The 16,466-nt window shown below is 34.1% G+C and overlaps 2 protein-coding genes across 3 annotated transcripts in view; one reads left to right on the top strand and one right to left on the bottom strand.

Moving 5' to 3' along the window:
• Positions 1-7,150, top strand: part of LOC108739527 (insulin-like growth factor-binding protein complex acid labile subunit) — a 51,358-nt gene extending 44,208 nt beyond the window's left edge. The window contains exons 3-7 of the mRNA XM_018473454.1: positions 78-473; positions 2,222-2,452; positions 2,509-2,730; positions 2,789-2,978; positions 5,826-7,150. Of these exons, the coding sequence (XP_018328956.1) occupies positions 78-473; positions 2,222-2,452; positions 2,509-2,730; positions 2,789-2,978; positions 5,826-6,427 (1,641 nt within the window). The 3' untranslated portion in view covers positions 6,428-7,150. The remainder of the gene's footprint in view (positions 1-77; positions 474-2,221; positions 2,453-2,508; positions 2,731-2,788; positions 2,979-5,825) is intronic.
• A 103-nt stretch (positions 7,151-7,253) lies between these two features.
• Positions 7,254-15,557, bottom strand: LOC108739528 (transmembrane protein 234 homolog). 2 transcript variants are annotated; one of them, XM_018473455.1, is made up of 4 exons: positions 15,358-15,551; positions 7,607-7,749; positions 7,395-7,554; positions 7,254-7,342 (listed from the first exon to the last, which is right to left on the bottom strand). In XM_018473455.1, exons 1-4 carry the CDS (start codon positions 15,371-15,373, stop codon positions 7,272-7,274), a joined length of 390 nt encoding a protein of 129 aa, XP_018328957.1. In that variant the 5' UTR covers positions 15,374-15,551; the 3' UTR covers positions 7,254-7,271. The 2 variants fall into 2 exon arrangements, with proteins under 2 accessions (XP_018328957.1, XP_018328958.1); XM_018473456.1 differs by having other exon boundaries at positions 7,254-7,554; positions 15,358-15,557.
• Positions 15,558-16,466: the final 909 nt, after the last annotated feature.

Genomic DNA, 16,466 nt, shown 5'->3' with positions numbered 1-16,466 from the left:
TTTTTAATTAGTTTTGTTATCTTTATATTAAGATTATTCATACGTATCTTTACTATAAAAAAATATTGTGTTTTCAGAGTCTTCCTTACCTTCAGCATCTGGTTCTTGCGGGAAACAACATTACAAGATTGGAAGTAGGTAGCATTCCAAGCACAGTTGGAAAAATTCACTTAGGTCGCAATTTAATTTCTGATTTAAATGGAACATTAGTGCCTCTATCGGGAATGATATGGGTGTTTGTAAACAATAACAACTTGACTACTTTGGAGGGACAATTGCCCCCGTTTGCTCCCGATCTAATTATGATACATGGGGCCCATAATTACTTAGAACAAGTGCCCAATGAAATTAAAAATTACCAGCGACTGCAATCGCTATTTTTGAACAATAATGCAATTACTAATTTAGGAACAACATTAGCCAAACTCAGAGAATTGCAGAGGGTACAGCTGGAACATAATCAAATTTCGGAGGTTAGTTTTAGTAAGCATTTTTATTATGTTGTACATTTTGTTGTTATTTTCGCATGAGTTACATATACGACTTTTTATTTTAATGTTCATCATTTCCATATATGATCTCTATTTTATATATTTATGTGTACACACCGTACTAAATTAAATCAAATTATCTCTAGATAGAATAGGTTCATTTAGGGTAACTGGTTGGTTTTCTTCTATATAAGTGCATTTTCTACAATTTTAAAAGCATCCATAGGTATCAAACTTATCGATTTCAAAAAGTGTAGATTTTGCAGGAATCGGAAGACAAAGGAATACGTAAACGAAGTACATCTTTAATAAACTCACTAAAATAGTATCATTCAATAATTTTTTGGTCAGTTATATAGACTTAAATTTTCAAGGAGTTCCTACCTAACTTTAAAACCATGAAAGAGAGCTTACGCATATCTCTGAGGGTGAAAGAGAAACGGTTTCGAATGCCATAATCACGTAAAATAGAGAAAACAACGTTCCAGCCTATTAGCCGCACTGCGATTGTCTTGTAGAAGAGTTTAGAAACCATTTAAATTTCGAATCCACGTGCACAACAAAAATAAAAAATGTATAGATGACATCCGTTTAAATAAGTAATCCTAATCCTTCGTTAGATTTTTAATTTAACCTCCTTGAATCTGTCGGATTTCATTCCCGACTTTTTTTTATTCAGGTAGATACGTATGTAATGAAATTTTTTCTATGAAACGTATTAATAAAGTCATTTACTCATTTGATTTTGATATGACCCTTTGGTGATCATCTAGACCTCTAACATGCGTTGCATAAAAAATAAGGGCTCTCATTTGAACTTGACTTTGAGATAACTGACCCATTTTCCAGTTTCAATATCAAGGTTACTACTACCCCGCTTGCCGGTGGTAATTAATATTTTTTCGTGATTTTTAGAAGTTTCTATACTTCTTTAGATTTAGCAGTTTTTTATCAATATTTAAATATTTACCTACCTTAAATGTTTCTAGATATATTTCAATAGCTTCTTATTTGATCGACTCATGTAGAGTTTGATTGGATTCAATGTATTAGTGAATTAATTTTTTAGATTAACTTTACCCACTTCAAATAACCTCCAATTCATCATCATCATCATAAGGTCGTCATCCTAAAACTGGTTGGACACGCACCTCTACTCTTTCCTATCGTGGGCTAATCTTAGAATCTCCATAAAAGTATAGGTTTCTGATTAGTCCTTTATGCCAGAGATCTCGTCTATTTCTTATTGACTACCAAAGAGTATTCTATTCTGCTATTATTTCTTTTATTTCTAACCTTCTCTATCCATGATATTCTTATTACTCGTCTTTAACACCACATTTTGAACGTTTCTAACCTTCCACTTACTGGAGAAAAATTGTTGTATCTGTCTCTTCCTCGCCGGGAATCGAACCCTGGCCCCTGGTTTTACGGACCAGTAGTCTATCATTAAGCTACGAGGAGGTAACAGCAGCAAACCGACGATACGTGCGTAAGAGTATAGGTGGCATAATCGTCGAACTAATGTATAATCATTATTAGTAACGAGAAACAAAGTGCCTCAATTTAACTAATTGGTTTTCTTTTTTAATTATTACTCATATTATATGATGCAACTGTAGGAATGTATTGATTTCTATAACTTCGTATTTTTACTTACTTTTAATACTAATTTATGCGTTTACCTCCGTAAAAAAGGTATACTAATGATTACTATACTTTTCATTTAGATTTCTGGAGAGACATTTGCTGAATTGCACAAATTAGAGACGTTGCTTTTGGGTCACAATCGTATAAGTTCTATTAACAACGCATTTTTACCGTTAAGCAAAGTTGAAGTTGTTAATTTAACACACAACTATTTGACAGAATTTTCATTTGAAGAAATTAAAGGACTGAAATCTTTAAAAAAACTGGATCTGTCACACAATAGGATAAAAATTTTGCAAGGACCTACTGCTGTAAGGGGTGGTAAGAGATTTATTTTAATACTAATAAACTTACATATTTTTTTTAGAATTTAGTTGATTGGGAAACAAAAATCGCCGAACTCAATTTAAATCACAATCATTTGCAATTATTAAATGGTGCATTGTCGGGCCTTCCAAGTTTAGTAAAACTCGATTTGAGTCATAACAAAATATCTACAATTTCTCCTGATGACTTTATTGGTTTAGATCAACTAGTGATTTTGGACATTTCATATAATCAACTTACAACATTGAATGAAATGAGCAAGGTACTTTCTTTTTTAATATTATTTAGTGTAAGTATATTTATTTTGATGAATCTTTTAGACGTTTTTGCCTTCTCTGTCTGACCTAGTGGCGGGACACAATAAATTAACAATATTAGATAGAGATTTCCATGGACTTCCTATACTATGCTGGGCAGATCTGTCCAATAATCAAATCGTTGCATTAGGAAGACAACTAGTCAGTAAAACTCGCTGCAACAAAGGAGTTTATTTAAAAGTATATTTACAAGGTATGAACTACATTTTCTTTAAACGATTTTAAAATATTATATATTGTAATGATCGTGGGTTTAACAAAATTAACTTTGAAGACTGATAACGACAAAAACGATTTATTTACACTAATTATTAAAGAACTTAAAACCAGTATTAAATTATTACTAAAGTTAGGTTATGAATTATTCTATTTATTTACACTACTGTTGATATATCACTATTCACTGCGCTATTTATTTCACTGCTATCACTGTCAATTTATTTCTGGATTCACTTCTGCAACGGTCAATTTATTTCTTCTTCTCTCGGCGATCGTCTCTTCCTTTAAATACTCTTTTGTTTACTTTCGGGAACCTTCTGGAAACATCCGGATAGTTTATTTTTTCTTTGAACTGTTTAACTGCTTTCCCAGAACGCAGGTACGACACACACATTTACAAATACGGCGCACATGAAGAAAGGCGCCCGCGGCTAGTCGGCGAATCGATAAGCCGTTCACGCACACGTGCGCCCGATCGCACACAAACACGCTCGTGCTCGCTACAATATAATTTTAAAATATTATATATAAAAGAAATTATGAGTGCTGTCAGCACAGGTCAAAGTAGTATTACGTAAATGAAAGTTAGTATCAGCAATTTCTTATGCTGAAGTGTACGATGTGTTGCATACCTATTTACAAACAATTCCTTTAAATTTTATTTTTCAAACTCTGGAAGCAATAGTGCTAACAGTTTCGAGCTCACAGTGACTGATAGGGCGGAAGAACTAATTTAAAGTAACTAAAACTTAAGCAATATAATCTGCAATTAAATACGTTTAATTAACATTCAAATACAATGGATCACATATTTATTTTCCATTCCTTTTTGATGATGTTTTTGCAGCAGGCTTCTTCAGTAACTGCTTTACAGTTGAAGATATCAAAAAAAGTTTCTTACAAAAGTGGTACCATATATACCAAATGGAATACCTCATTTGTTATTGCATTTTTATACCACTTTGTTAACTACATAAAATGCATCAATTTCCAAAAAATCCGCACTAAATCAATAAAAAGGCTGTTGCAGTGCTCTGCGCCATTTCGAATATTTCCAAAATGAAAGCAGACAGAGGTGTGCTATTTTCACATATAGCTTGTAGAAGAAATGGCCTACTATTTCCGCTATTGACGCAAACATGTTCTTTTCAAATTCATTGAAATCTACTGCTTCTAATATAGATTATTATTTTTTTTTATGGAATGCTGTATTTTTTATCAGCTCATCATATGCAAAATTTTATTTCCTTTCGTCCAAATATTTTCTCAAAAAGTGTTAGACGTAGATAGTAGCATCCTTATTTATATTGGACGAAAGGAAATAAAATTTTGCACATGATGAGCTGACAAAAAATATGGCATTCCATTTAAAAAAATAGTTATGTCAGTTCGAAATAATTTATTTTGGAAGCGGTATATTTCAATGAATTTGAAAAGAACATGCTTGCGTCAATAGTGGAAATAGTAGGCCATTTCTTCCACAAGCTATATGTGAAAATAGCACACCTGTGTCTGCTTCCGTTTCGGAGATATTCGAAATGGCGCAGATCACTGCAACAACCTTTTTATTGATTTAGCGTGAATTTTTTGGAAATTGATGCATCTTAGACATAATATAAAATTAACAAAGTGATATTTAAATTTAACTAAGAATTCATAAATGCACTAATAAATGCGGCATTCTATTTGAAGAAACGAAGTTAGGTTGTCTCCAGGAAAAATGGGACACCCTGTACAATCGAAAATAATTTTTAGGATATGCATATACTTATATGGTACCACTTTTATAAGAAACTTTTTTTGAAATCTTCAACTGTAAAGCAGTTATTGAACAAACCCACTTGCTTGGTACACCCTGTATAAACGTTTGGAATTTCAAAAAATCTTAAGATCCAAAAATCAAAATTAATTTTCTTTAATCAATAAAATTATATCGTCTCTTTACTTCAGTGTGCATAAAATGCCACTCACTGTAGGATAAGACAATAAAGTAGCTTTTTGATTGGATGAAATTTTTCTTGATATTTGGTATAAGTATATTGGGGCTGACATTGCTATATTTGTTAATTGATTAAATGGAGAAAGTAGTGTAGAACTTGCTCAAGTAAAAATTTTGTTGCCATTCGTTTTTGCACTTGTCCGTTGAAGTTTCACTTGTACTATGTGTCCCAGCACACATTTCGTTTTCACAGGCTTACTGCAAATTATGATTTGGTTTTTACACATACCGTAAATAATGGCAATGATGCCCAGCCACGTGGAGAGCAGAGGTAAGGAAACAACAGCACACGCCGCCGGTACTCTAGCGGACTCCCCGCTTTTTGCGCGGCTGCGCATCATATCTGAACAGTCGTTTCCCTCGTCGTCAGCCTTTGTCTCCCTCCGCCACCACGCGATATACCCTCCACGCGGCCGTAATGCTTTTTACCAGGTCTATATAGAAGTTTCACTTCAAAAATAAATTAAATAATTAAAAAATTCGTAGTGACGCAGACTTTTTTAAGATTATATGAAAGGAGATTACATGTTCGAAATTGACATTTTTTCATTTCTTTTTGTAATTTCTAATCTAGTCCGTTTTCGATGCGAAATCTACTCTGCATAAAATTCTGCACTACATTTCGCATTTAACTGACTCGCTATTTCAGCCACCAATAAATATAATCATATAAGCACGTTAGCTCCACGGCCTGGGGGACACTTAACATACTTATTGATATTTATCGATAGAAAATGAAAGTACTCGTTGCATGTGACTATGAATCTATTATACTATCGTAATGTCCAGAACATTAATATACGATTTTTTTTTGTAATATAGACAACCCCATACTTTGTGATGCTGCTCTTGCCGAAATAATTGCAGAAATGGAAGCGAATTACACAAGAATTCATGGAGTTTCACACTGCGCCCCCTTAAGCGAACAGCCAACAACATCAAAACCAAATGGCTACTTAGGAATCCTGCCGTCATCCACTCCAATTCCACTAAGACAAAATAACCAGCCTTCTTCATTTGATTTCTCAAATCAAGCCATTCAGAATCAGTCGCCAGCTAACGTGGATATTCAGCAAATGAACGTTCATAATAAGGTTTATTCGCGCGCAGTATTATCAAGCTCTTTAGAAAACGATGAACATGAACAAGGAAACCCCTATTATGTTCGCCACAGTCCACCACACGAAGCTTCGTATGTAAAATATACTTATGGTTTATCTGATTATTTGAAAGATCTTAAAAATGACACTAGTCATAATAAAAATTCCGATTATTCCGAAAGTAATCAAGAACAATTAAATGAATTGCGGTTAGAATTGGAAGAATTAAAGAAAAATTTTCTACTATTTAAAGAGAAAAATCAAAGGATAGAATCTTCTTTAGAAACAGACGAAAGTTTGAGTGATGTACGAACACCAAAATAGAATTAAAATGTTCCTAGATTTGGAATATACTAATGCGTTAATTTGTTCCTATTTTTGGGAGAAGACACGGATATTTTTACTTTGCACTAAAATAAAATACGTACGACACTAAAAATACACAAAACAAGCGAATATTAACTTATTTAACGAAAAGAACTAGTCAACAGATAGATGCATATTTTTGTAGAAAGGGTTATGAAACTGTGAAGCTCGACGAGATGTAAATATTAACAGGACAGAAAACACTATTAACTCCTAAAAGGCTAGAAAACTGAATTAACTCCGATAGTGAGTGTAAGATATATGTACGTTAAGTGCTTTCCGTGCTGCCACATTAGTTTTTATGCCCATTATGATTTTACAAAAGAAGAGCACGAAAACATCAATATTAAAAACTACTATTATTCATCATGTTCACTCTATCTTTAAGAATATCTCTACAAAAACTTTATTGGTTATGTTTAGCCTTTTAGTTAGAATAGTACAAAGTATTTTCAAAGTTAGTCAATTTACACGTAAAAAAGCTTTTATTTAGAAATTTAAAACTAACCTTCATAAGGCGAACTAATAAAGATCAGATACATCTTTACATTTTTTCAATTTAGGGTACAAATAAATGTAAAATATTAGGAAGTACGAAAAATTCGTAGCAATTTAAGTAATAATAGTCTTAATTTACATGATCAAATAATAAAAATTAAGTACAATAATTGATTAGACAAAAAGTTTTTCGTGTAATAAAGAATAAGTATTGTTTCCTTGTAACGTTTGAATTGTTATTAAGTAAATAGATGAGATAGAGGCTTTCTATTAAGTATTTATTTTACTTATGTTAAAAACTTAATTAACGATGTTGTTTTTCTGAGCAACACAGCATGCTTCCAAGGAGTATTAAAGCAATTCCCCATAGTGCACCTAAAATAAATTAGTTGTATTAAACAGAAAACAACATTGATTGAGTACCTACTTCTATCTGGAAGTTTTTCTCCTAGTGCCCATCCAGATATGGCAGTAAACACAAATGACAAAGAGTTTGCTACAGGGACAGCTAAAGATAAGTCTGAGCTTTGTAGAACAAAAAAATAAAATACTGAGCCCAACTGGTTTACTATAAGTGGAATGATATACTACAAAATTGGAAAAATATTTTTGCATTTGAAATGGTAATTTAATACATACATTAATGTTCGTAAATAAATACTTCCATTCTAGCAGAAGTTGCTTTATTTTGTTATTTCCTTTTATATGTACAATTCCTTTTGATCCTCGTTTTATAAGAGGGTTTGTAGCGCCCCATAATATTCCTACTAGTATTAAAGAACCTGTCGAAATTAAAAAGTTTATTATTTTATCTAAAATTGTCACCGAAGTACGGAAGCTTTTATAAGAAAATAGTAAGTTTGCATTTGCATAAAATCATTAGATTTACGACAATCGAAGTATAATATAAAACATTAATTTCAGTTATACAATTAATATGACTACATTACTTTTTGCTTATAAATCGAAATCGTTTAGATTTGAACAATTGCCATCTTCAGAGGGGCGTAATTCAGTTAAACACCGAAAACCGATTCTTTGAATCATGTATGAAACAGTGCATGTACCCAATCGCAGTACGCAACACAAATGATATGTATAGCCCAGTGACGATCGCTGCAAATGAAATACGCCATTTGCTGGACGTTTCTGGGCGACTCCAAGATAATTTCAGTAAACATCTTGAAGCCTGTCTTCCAGCACGGGGTTTTAATTTCGAAAAAATTTTGTAGTACACGTACGTATGTAGGTATTATGCTTAGTTGTGTTATTCAAAAGTAGTAACTCCTCGATAAGCATGATACAAAAATCAGGAATCCCGAAGCAGGTCCTGAACTGAAGCTACAACGATGGAGAATGAAAACAATACCGACAAGCGGTATCGGCTGAAAACATCAACAAAACTGCTACTACACATAATATTTAGATGCCTACCACGGTATAAATGAATTAATAGAAACATTTGTTCATTGTTGATAGTATGCAATTTAAAAACCTCAGCATGTGAGTACACAAAAGAAACAAAAAATTTTTAAGTTTGTTCGAAAGACAACGCCAAGATACGTTACTATTCTTACACAATACTCGCATCGGTACATTACAAAATCATTCGAAATTTGAATCTAGTTTTAGAAGACGGGCATCGAGACATCTACCAAAATTATTCCTGAATCGAGCAAAAAAGTTCGACAGTTACACCAATACTGACTACCGTTATTTTGTGAAACAACATTTATCCGTAAATAACACACTATGAAAACAAATAGGCTCTGCAGTACTTTCCTGGCGAAACTACCAATACAAATCTAGTAGCAGCTGAAAATCAGTTTCTTGCAAGGCTTCTATTTGTTGTAAATGATAAGAATGCAGCAACCGTTCCTTTAAGATTTGCCACACTATCATATGAGAGTAGTCAACGTTGCGTGCTATTTCACGTGTACTACTTTAGGGGTTGTCATCTATGAAAATCAAGGATTTCATCTCAGCGGTGATATAGTTCGAGCGTTGACGCTCACGAACTTCAAATGCAGGGTGTACCTTACGATTACTGTATAATTTGATCGTTGCATTAACACGGATACACTGAGCTACCATCGATTGACTAAATATATCTCTTTCACGTCCATGAAGCTAGCAGAGCAAACTCAGCAGAACAAAAGATGACATACTAAAAATTAAGTGCTAATTAAATGCGCTAATAAAACAATTATTGTTTCCTTTTTTAAAAAAGTATTGCACGAACTCAGCAGAGCAGAATAGTGACAAATAATTTAATCGAATGAAGATAATTTGGAAAGTTAAATGCTAATTAAAGGCACGAGTATGATTTCCGTGGCGCCATGATTTGGAGATGCCATTTTGTTAATTGGCCCCAAAATAAGACGAAAATGAAGAATAAAATTTTTCGATATCTCGCTTCGTTTTCGAGATATCGATAGTTGAATTCGAAAAATTCGATCAAACTTGCGCAATGCCACCTTGACGTACCTTCCCTTCCTTATCAAACTAATCTAACATGATCAAACATAATACAATCCAACCCAAGTCAATCCAGCGCAATCTATGCTAACCAAACCTAACCTACCCTAACCGGTGAAACATGCGCCATGCCACCTTGCCGTACTTTCCCTTTATTACCAAACCAATCTAATATGATCAAACATAATACAATCCAACCCAAGTCAATCGAGCGCAATCTATGCTAACCTAACATAATCTAACCTAACCTAACCTAACCTAACCCCGTCAAACTTGCGCAATGCCACCTTGCCGTACTTTTCCTTCCTTACCAACGCAACATTACATGATCAAACATAATACATTCCAACCCAAGTCAATCTAGCGCAATCTATGCTAACCTAACCTAACCTAACCTAACCTAACCTAACCTAACCTAACCTAACTAAACCTAACCTAACCCGGTCAAACATGCGCCATTCCACCTTGCTGTACCTTCCCTTCCTTACCAAAGTAATCTAACATGATCAAACATAATACGAGGGTGGATTGATAAGTTTCCGGCCTAACCAAGAGATGACGCCACTAGGCCTACCTTGAGGTGACATTCTATAGTACCATCCTTGGATAGCTTGTAGCTATAGTTTCAGCCCGATCTCCTTGCTAGTGTAGGTTTGACAGCACGCTGAACAAGACGCCTCTGTGGTTTTCGTAAAAATGGAAAAGCAGGAAAATCGTGCTGTCATCAAATACTTTTATTTGAAGGGGTTAACGCCGAAGGAAATTAAAAAAGAGATGGACTCAACACTGGGGACATCCTCCCCGTCATATTCAACCGTTAAGCAGTGGGTTTCCGAGTTTAAAAAGGGTCGTGTGAGCACCTCTGATGGGCCTCGCTCAGGACGCCCCGTTGAGGTCACAACTCCAGATATGATCGAAAAAATTCATCAAATAGTGCTGGGAGACCGCAGATTGAAAGTGCGTGAGATAGCTGAGACCTGTAAGATGTCATATGAACGTGTGCAACATATTTTGCACCAACATTTGCATATGGAAAAGCTCTGTGCAAGATGGGTGCCGCGTTTGCTAACAGTCGACCAAAAATTGATTCGAAAAAACATTTCTACCGCAAATTTGTCATTGTATAAGCGTAATCCAAGCGAATTTTTGCGTCGATTCGTAACCGTTGACGAAACGTGGGTCCACCACTACACTCCTGAAACCAAAGAACAGTCTAAACAGTGGATTGGACCAGGGGAACCAACTCCAAAGAAGGCAAAAACAATTTTTTCGGCGAACAAGGTTATGGCTACTGTTTTTTGGGATGCAAGAGGTATTATATACATTGATTACCTTGCAAAGGGTAATACTATCACTGGTCAATACTACGCAGACTTATTGCAACGTTTGAGCCACGAGGTGAAAATTAAACGACCTCATCTGGCGAAGAAAAAAATCTTGTTTCATCACGATAACGCACCAGCGCACACGTCAATCGTTGCGACGGCTAAAATCAACGATCTAAAGTTTGAATTGATGCCGCACCCTCCTTACTCTCCAGACCTAGCCCCGAGTGACTATTTTCTGTTCCCTAATCTCAAAAAATGGCTTGGCGGTAAGAGATTTGCGGACAATGAAGAAGTAATCGAAGCTGTAAATGGTTATTTTGAGGAGCTTGACGAATCAGTCTATAGAGATGGCATTAATAGACTGGAACACCGCTATGAGAAATGTATCAGCCTTGGAGGAGATTATGTTGAGAAATAAAAAAAAAAAAATTTTAAAAACCTTGTTTTTCTTGGTCAGGCCGGAAACTTATCAATCCACCCTCGTACAATCCAACCCCAGTCAATCCAGTGCAATCTATGCTAACCTAGCCTAACTTAACCTAACCTGACCTAACCTAACCTAACCCGGCCAAACTTGCGCAATGCCACCTTGCCGTACTTTTCCTTCCTTACCAACGCAACATTACATGATCAAACATAATACAATCTAACCCAAGTCAATCCAGCGCAATCTATGCTAACCTAACTTATCCTAACCTCACATAACATAACTTAACCTAACCCTGTCAAACATGCGCCATGCCATGTTGGGTGAGATTCTTGCGAATTGGGTTGGATTGTATTATGTGTGATCATGTTAGATAATACATAATAATATCATTAAAATATTAAGGTAAATTATGTAAAATTTAAAAAAAATACTTTGTGTTTAATCATTCGATTTATATTTAAAAAACAAAAATCTTCATTTTAGACGTCGTATTAAACTCCATCTATTCTATCAAGCGAATCTTGAACTAACTTTAAGTTATAATTTCAAGTATCGATATCTCGAAAACGAAGCGAGATATCGAAAAATTTTATTCTTCATTTTCGTTTTATTTTGGGCCAATTACGCCAAAACACTCGTTAGATTGCGGCGCCACGGAAATCGTACTCTCCCCCTAATTAAATGCCCCAATTAAAATAATTGTTACTCCTTTTTTCTTAAATATTTTCTACTAGGTTCAGATGTTCAGATGAAGAACTGAGCAGAGCAGAGTATCGATAAACAATTAAAACTGAACCCGACTAGAAATTATTTTGACTATGCCTATATTTCCGTTGTACTCTGAACTGTTTGGATCAGCGTAAATTAACCATTTCCCATTGTTATTTCGTTATTTGAATGTTATAGGGGTAGCTCAATATTTATCCAACTTCGCTCCGCTTAATGACTTCCCAACCACCATCTAATTAACTCCATGTATAATTTAAGCATTTACTAAGAATTGTTCATTACGACCGAATAAGTATTACTCAAACTACCCTTCTTCTTAAGCTCATTTTATGTTAGCCTAAGAAGACATTTTGAAGAGCAATGTATACTAGATGGGGCTAGCTTATGTTGTTCTACATAGTTTACGGAAAAGTTCTGTTGTATCTTTCCAATACAATACAATTTAGTCCTAATGTTCACCATAATAATTCCTACTTTCATATTTTTTTAAAACCTCACTCCTATATACCATCCTATTTTAAAGACGAACATGTGTTTCGTCAGTTTTATTGTGGTATTATCAACGCGAAATGTTTTCTTAGGTTAACAAAATGAACCTAATTTAGGGATAGTATAAGTAATCCTAATTCGGCCGTAATGAACACTACCTAATAAATGTCTAACATACACATGGACTTAATAGTAGTAGTTGGTAAGTCTTCAAATGTACCGAAACTGGGCAAATCTTAAGCTATTCCTATAACATTCAAATAATAAATCCATTAGTCATAGGTTGGGAATGCCAACTTTATGTGGATTCAAATAGTTATAAATAAGGACACCCTGGAAATTTAGATATGACCAAATTAAATTCTATAAGGGTTGATTGTGTACTGTTTATCACTACTCCGTTCTGCCAAATTCTTCTGAAGTTAGCAGAACAGGCAGTATAAAAAAAAGGGCATTCATTTTTTTTATTGAAGCAATTAATTAGCATTTAAATTTCCAATTCGTCTTCATTCAATTACACTGCTTTTTATATAATTGTTGGTCACCACTCTCGCTTTGCTGAAATAGCTAGCAGAACATGCGATATTTCTTAAACGAAGGAAGCAATATTTTAGAAGTGAAACTTCTTTACGCACGGTAGGGTAAGTTTGTTTCATGTGAGTTGCTATGTAACGAAATCATGCAACGGATGTCTCGTAATGGGGATCGCTTGAGCCGTAAGCGCGCTTCAATGCAATGTTCGTTACTGGCAACTTGGCATATATAGTGTAAAATTTAAATTCATAGTGTATAAATAATACCATTAAACCAATTCCTTAACCCCTATATCGGTATGTTTGTGTGTTTGAAGAAGTTTCACTTGTTGTATAATTACACGTTGTATTTATTTATTGGAGTATTTAATTTTTTAATTCGTTTTAACTCGATCAGATTTATTTTTAACTGTTTAGCAGTACTCTGCTCTGCTAAGTTCATCTGAAGCTAGCAAAACATAGGATATTTTTTAAACAATTTTTTTATTTGAACATTTAATTGACACTTAATTATTAGTAATGTTTCCTTTTATTCTGCTGACTTTACTCTGCTAACTTCATGGACATCTTTCTTTTCACATTTTAGGTTACACGTTACTTTTTAATAACTTTTTCTATATTTTATACAATATAATACATCTTTTTTAATATAATTAAAAGAACTGAGGATTTCCAATTTAAGAAGGTATGAGCCAGTAAAAAATATTACATGTTCATTTAAGCCACAGAATAATTACAAAAGTAAAATACTTCGGAAAGCTAAGGATGATCGCACAGGTTCAAATTGGTAATTATCCTATATATACTATAAATATGAAACACTTTGACATTTAATAGGGGTTAATATCAAATATTAATGTAAAAATTCATTTAATTTTCTCCCACTACAACCGGCAAGGGTGTGACAACAGCAACAAATTTTTCCCTTATTAATTTGAGGTAGTTGTAGTGGGAGAAAATTAAATGAATTTTCATATTAATATTTGATATCCTATATAGTTCATTATTGCAGAAATCCGACTTCATTTTAAGATAATCCCAAGTTCAATGAAGATAATTTATTTTCATTTGCCTTTAGTTAATTCGTTCTGCTTGCCCCACCTACTTATCTTCGATGACAATGCAATATCATGTAAAAATATTACATAAAAGCCAAGAATTTGTTATTAATATTTTGCAATTATTTATTTTTATAGTTCTCACAGACGAAGGCATTATATGAGCCTCCCTTCAATCAACGTTCGCGATTCATGAAGGTGATCCATATTTGCGTTTGCAATTGTCCTAAGTCGGACCTATGCAATGATCCTGAAAATAATTAGGTCATCGTTTGCAAGCTTGCCTTGATATTGTTGTTCTTTGTAAAAAAGTCTTTAATTATCCAAGGTAATACAACTGTCCTAGAATTTTGACAATCCATTTTTTTTTATTGTACATACATAGCTTGCATAAAGTGCAACAGGTAGTTATAGAGCTGGGGCAGCAACGTAGAAAACTAAATATTAGGAAGGGAGTCAGTCAAGGATGCACTGTCACAGCTACTTTTTAATCTAAAACGTCATTAAAGACAGTAGAACTGTAGGGACAAATGTAGAGGAACAAAAGATTAATATGCTTAGATTTGCAGATGATATAGCAGTAATAACATCTAGCAAGGACGAGATAGTTTTAAATAAAATGGAAGCGGTATTGACAAAACAGTATTGTATGAAAATAAATAAAAGTAAAACAAAAATACTGGTATGCAAGGAAAGAAAAAGTAGGGAAAGAGTGAAAGAAAGATTAGAAGTGACTGATTTTAGGGATTTAGTAGTACGGATATAAAGCAGAGAATAGCGTAGGGTCGAGCCGCTTTTAATAATAAGAAGCCACTTCTATGCTCACCAACGGTTAATTTATAAATTCGAGAATGTTAAAGGTGTATGTTTGGAGCGCGGCGTTGTACGAGTGCGAAACATGGACAGTGGGCGTGGCGGAAAAGAAAAGGTTAGAAGCCTTCGAAATGTGGTGTTATAGGCGAATGATGAGGATAACGTTGGTAGAAAAGGTTAGAAATGAAGAGGTTTAGAAAGAATAGGAGAACAGAGGACTGTATGGAAGTCAATAAAAAATAGGCGAGATAGGTTGGTAGGGTGTTCTCAGGCTTGAAGGTCTAGTCAGAGACATATTAGAAGCAGAAGCAGGAGTTAGAAAGGGTAGAGGTAGACCTAGGTTGGAGTACTGTTCGTTAATAGTTAAGGATGTGGGATGTTCTAGTTTTAAGGAAATGCGAAGATTAGCTCAGGATAATAAGGAGTGGAGGTGCGTTTCCAACCAGGCTTAAGACTGACGACCTTATGATGACGTACCTACCTGTCGAATAGTATATATATAATTGATAGTTTTTATAAAATAGGTGCTTACCGAATTGCAATAACATTGTATATAACTACACTTCTGAAAGGTAAGTTATAGTTTAGTCGTTAAAATTTACAAAAGTTATCTTAGAACTTCAAATTCAACCGTCACACTTGACTTTAACCATGTTGTTAATGTTATCTGAATATTATCTCATAATTGTATTATTATCTGATTCTCGTGGCTCGAAATGACTGATCTATGGTTTAAGGCTAGCTTCCAAATGCAGCAAGGGCGGAAGGGAGCACTCAAAACGAATTTTACCGGAAATGCACGAATTGCAAAGTTCATATTTTAAGGTCATCCTGAGCATCGACGTTTACATAGATATATATTAATGGACGTGCCGACGTGCCTTAGCCGTATGTCATTGTAATAATTTCTTGGCTTTAAAAGTGAGGGAGATGCCGTAAGGTTCGGACTATCTCTTTCATGACACGCTAACGCACTATGGTGAGAGAGATGGATATTGTCCGAAACTTTGTTCCATCTCTTTCTTTTGTTGTACCACAATTCTGACCGCTAAGGCATGTCCATTACTAAACGTCGATGGACGTTTACTATATGTCTATGATCCTGAGAGCAACACAACAATTTACGTCGAGGCATCTGGTTAGTCGTGTGAATCTGGCACCCGATATAAATAACTGACCAATTCAAACTTTACTAATAAATTGCGCATTCTATATAAGTAAGTATCATAATGTGCGTTACTCCTGAACAATAGACAATGAGCAAATTATTTACTATTATTAATAAAATATTTTCCTATAATTTTATGTTACTTCTGTTTACATGACTCACGAAAATTTCCTTTTTTCCGCACTTTTTCTTGAAGCACATCACTGCAACACGATTTGAAAATAGTTGATAGCGAGTATTGCCTATGAGTTGACTTATCTATGGATTTGACACCAGTAACCTTATCTATCTATTATATTAACAACCTATACCCATAGATACATATACAATATACACCTAAAGATATATGAGATATCATTCTACTAATTGTGAAACATTTTCAAAGTAAATGTAATTTCTACTTATTAAGGTAAGTCACTCAGAAGTTTTTTCAAGAATAAATTTTGATCCTTCTTTACCATTTCTGTGTTTTA

The sequence above is a fragment of the Agrilus planipennis genome, unplaced genomic scaffold (genome assembly GCF_000699045.2).
Source record: "Agrilus planipennis isolate EAB-ADULT unplaced genomic scaffold, Apla_2.0 scaffold58, whole genome shotgun sequence".
In the NCBI taxonomy this organism is placed as follows: Eukaryota; Metazoa; Arthropoda; class Insecta; order Coleoptera; family Buprestidae; genus Agrilus; species Agrilus planipennis.
This window is presented reverse-complemented; position numbering and strand designations above follow the sequence as displayed.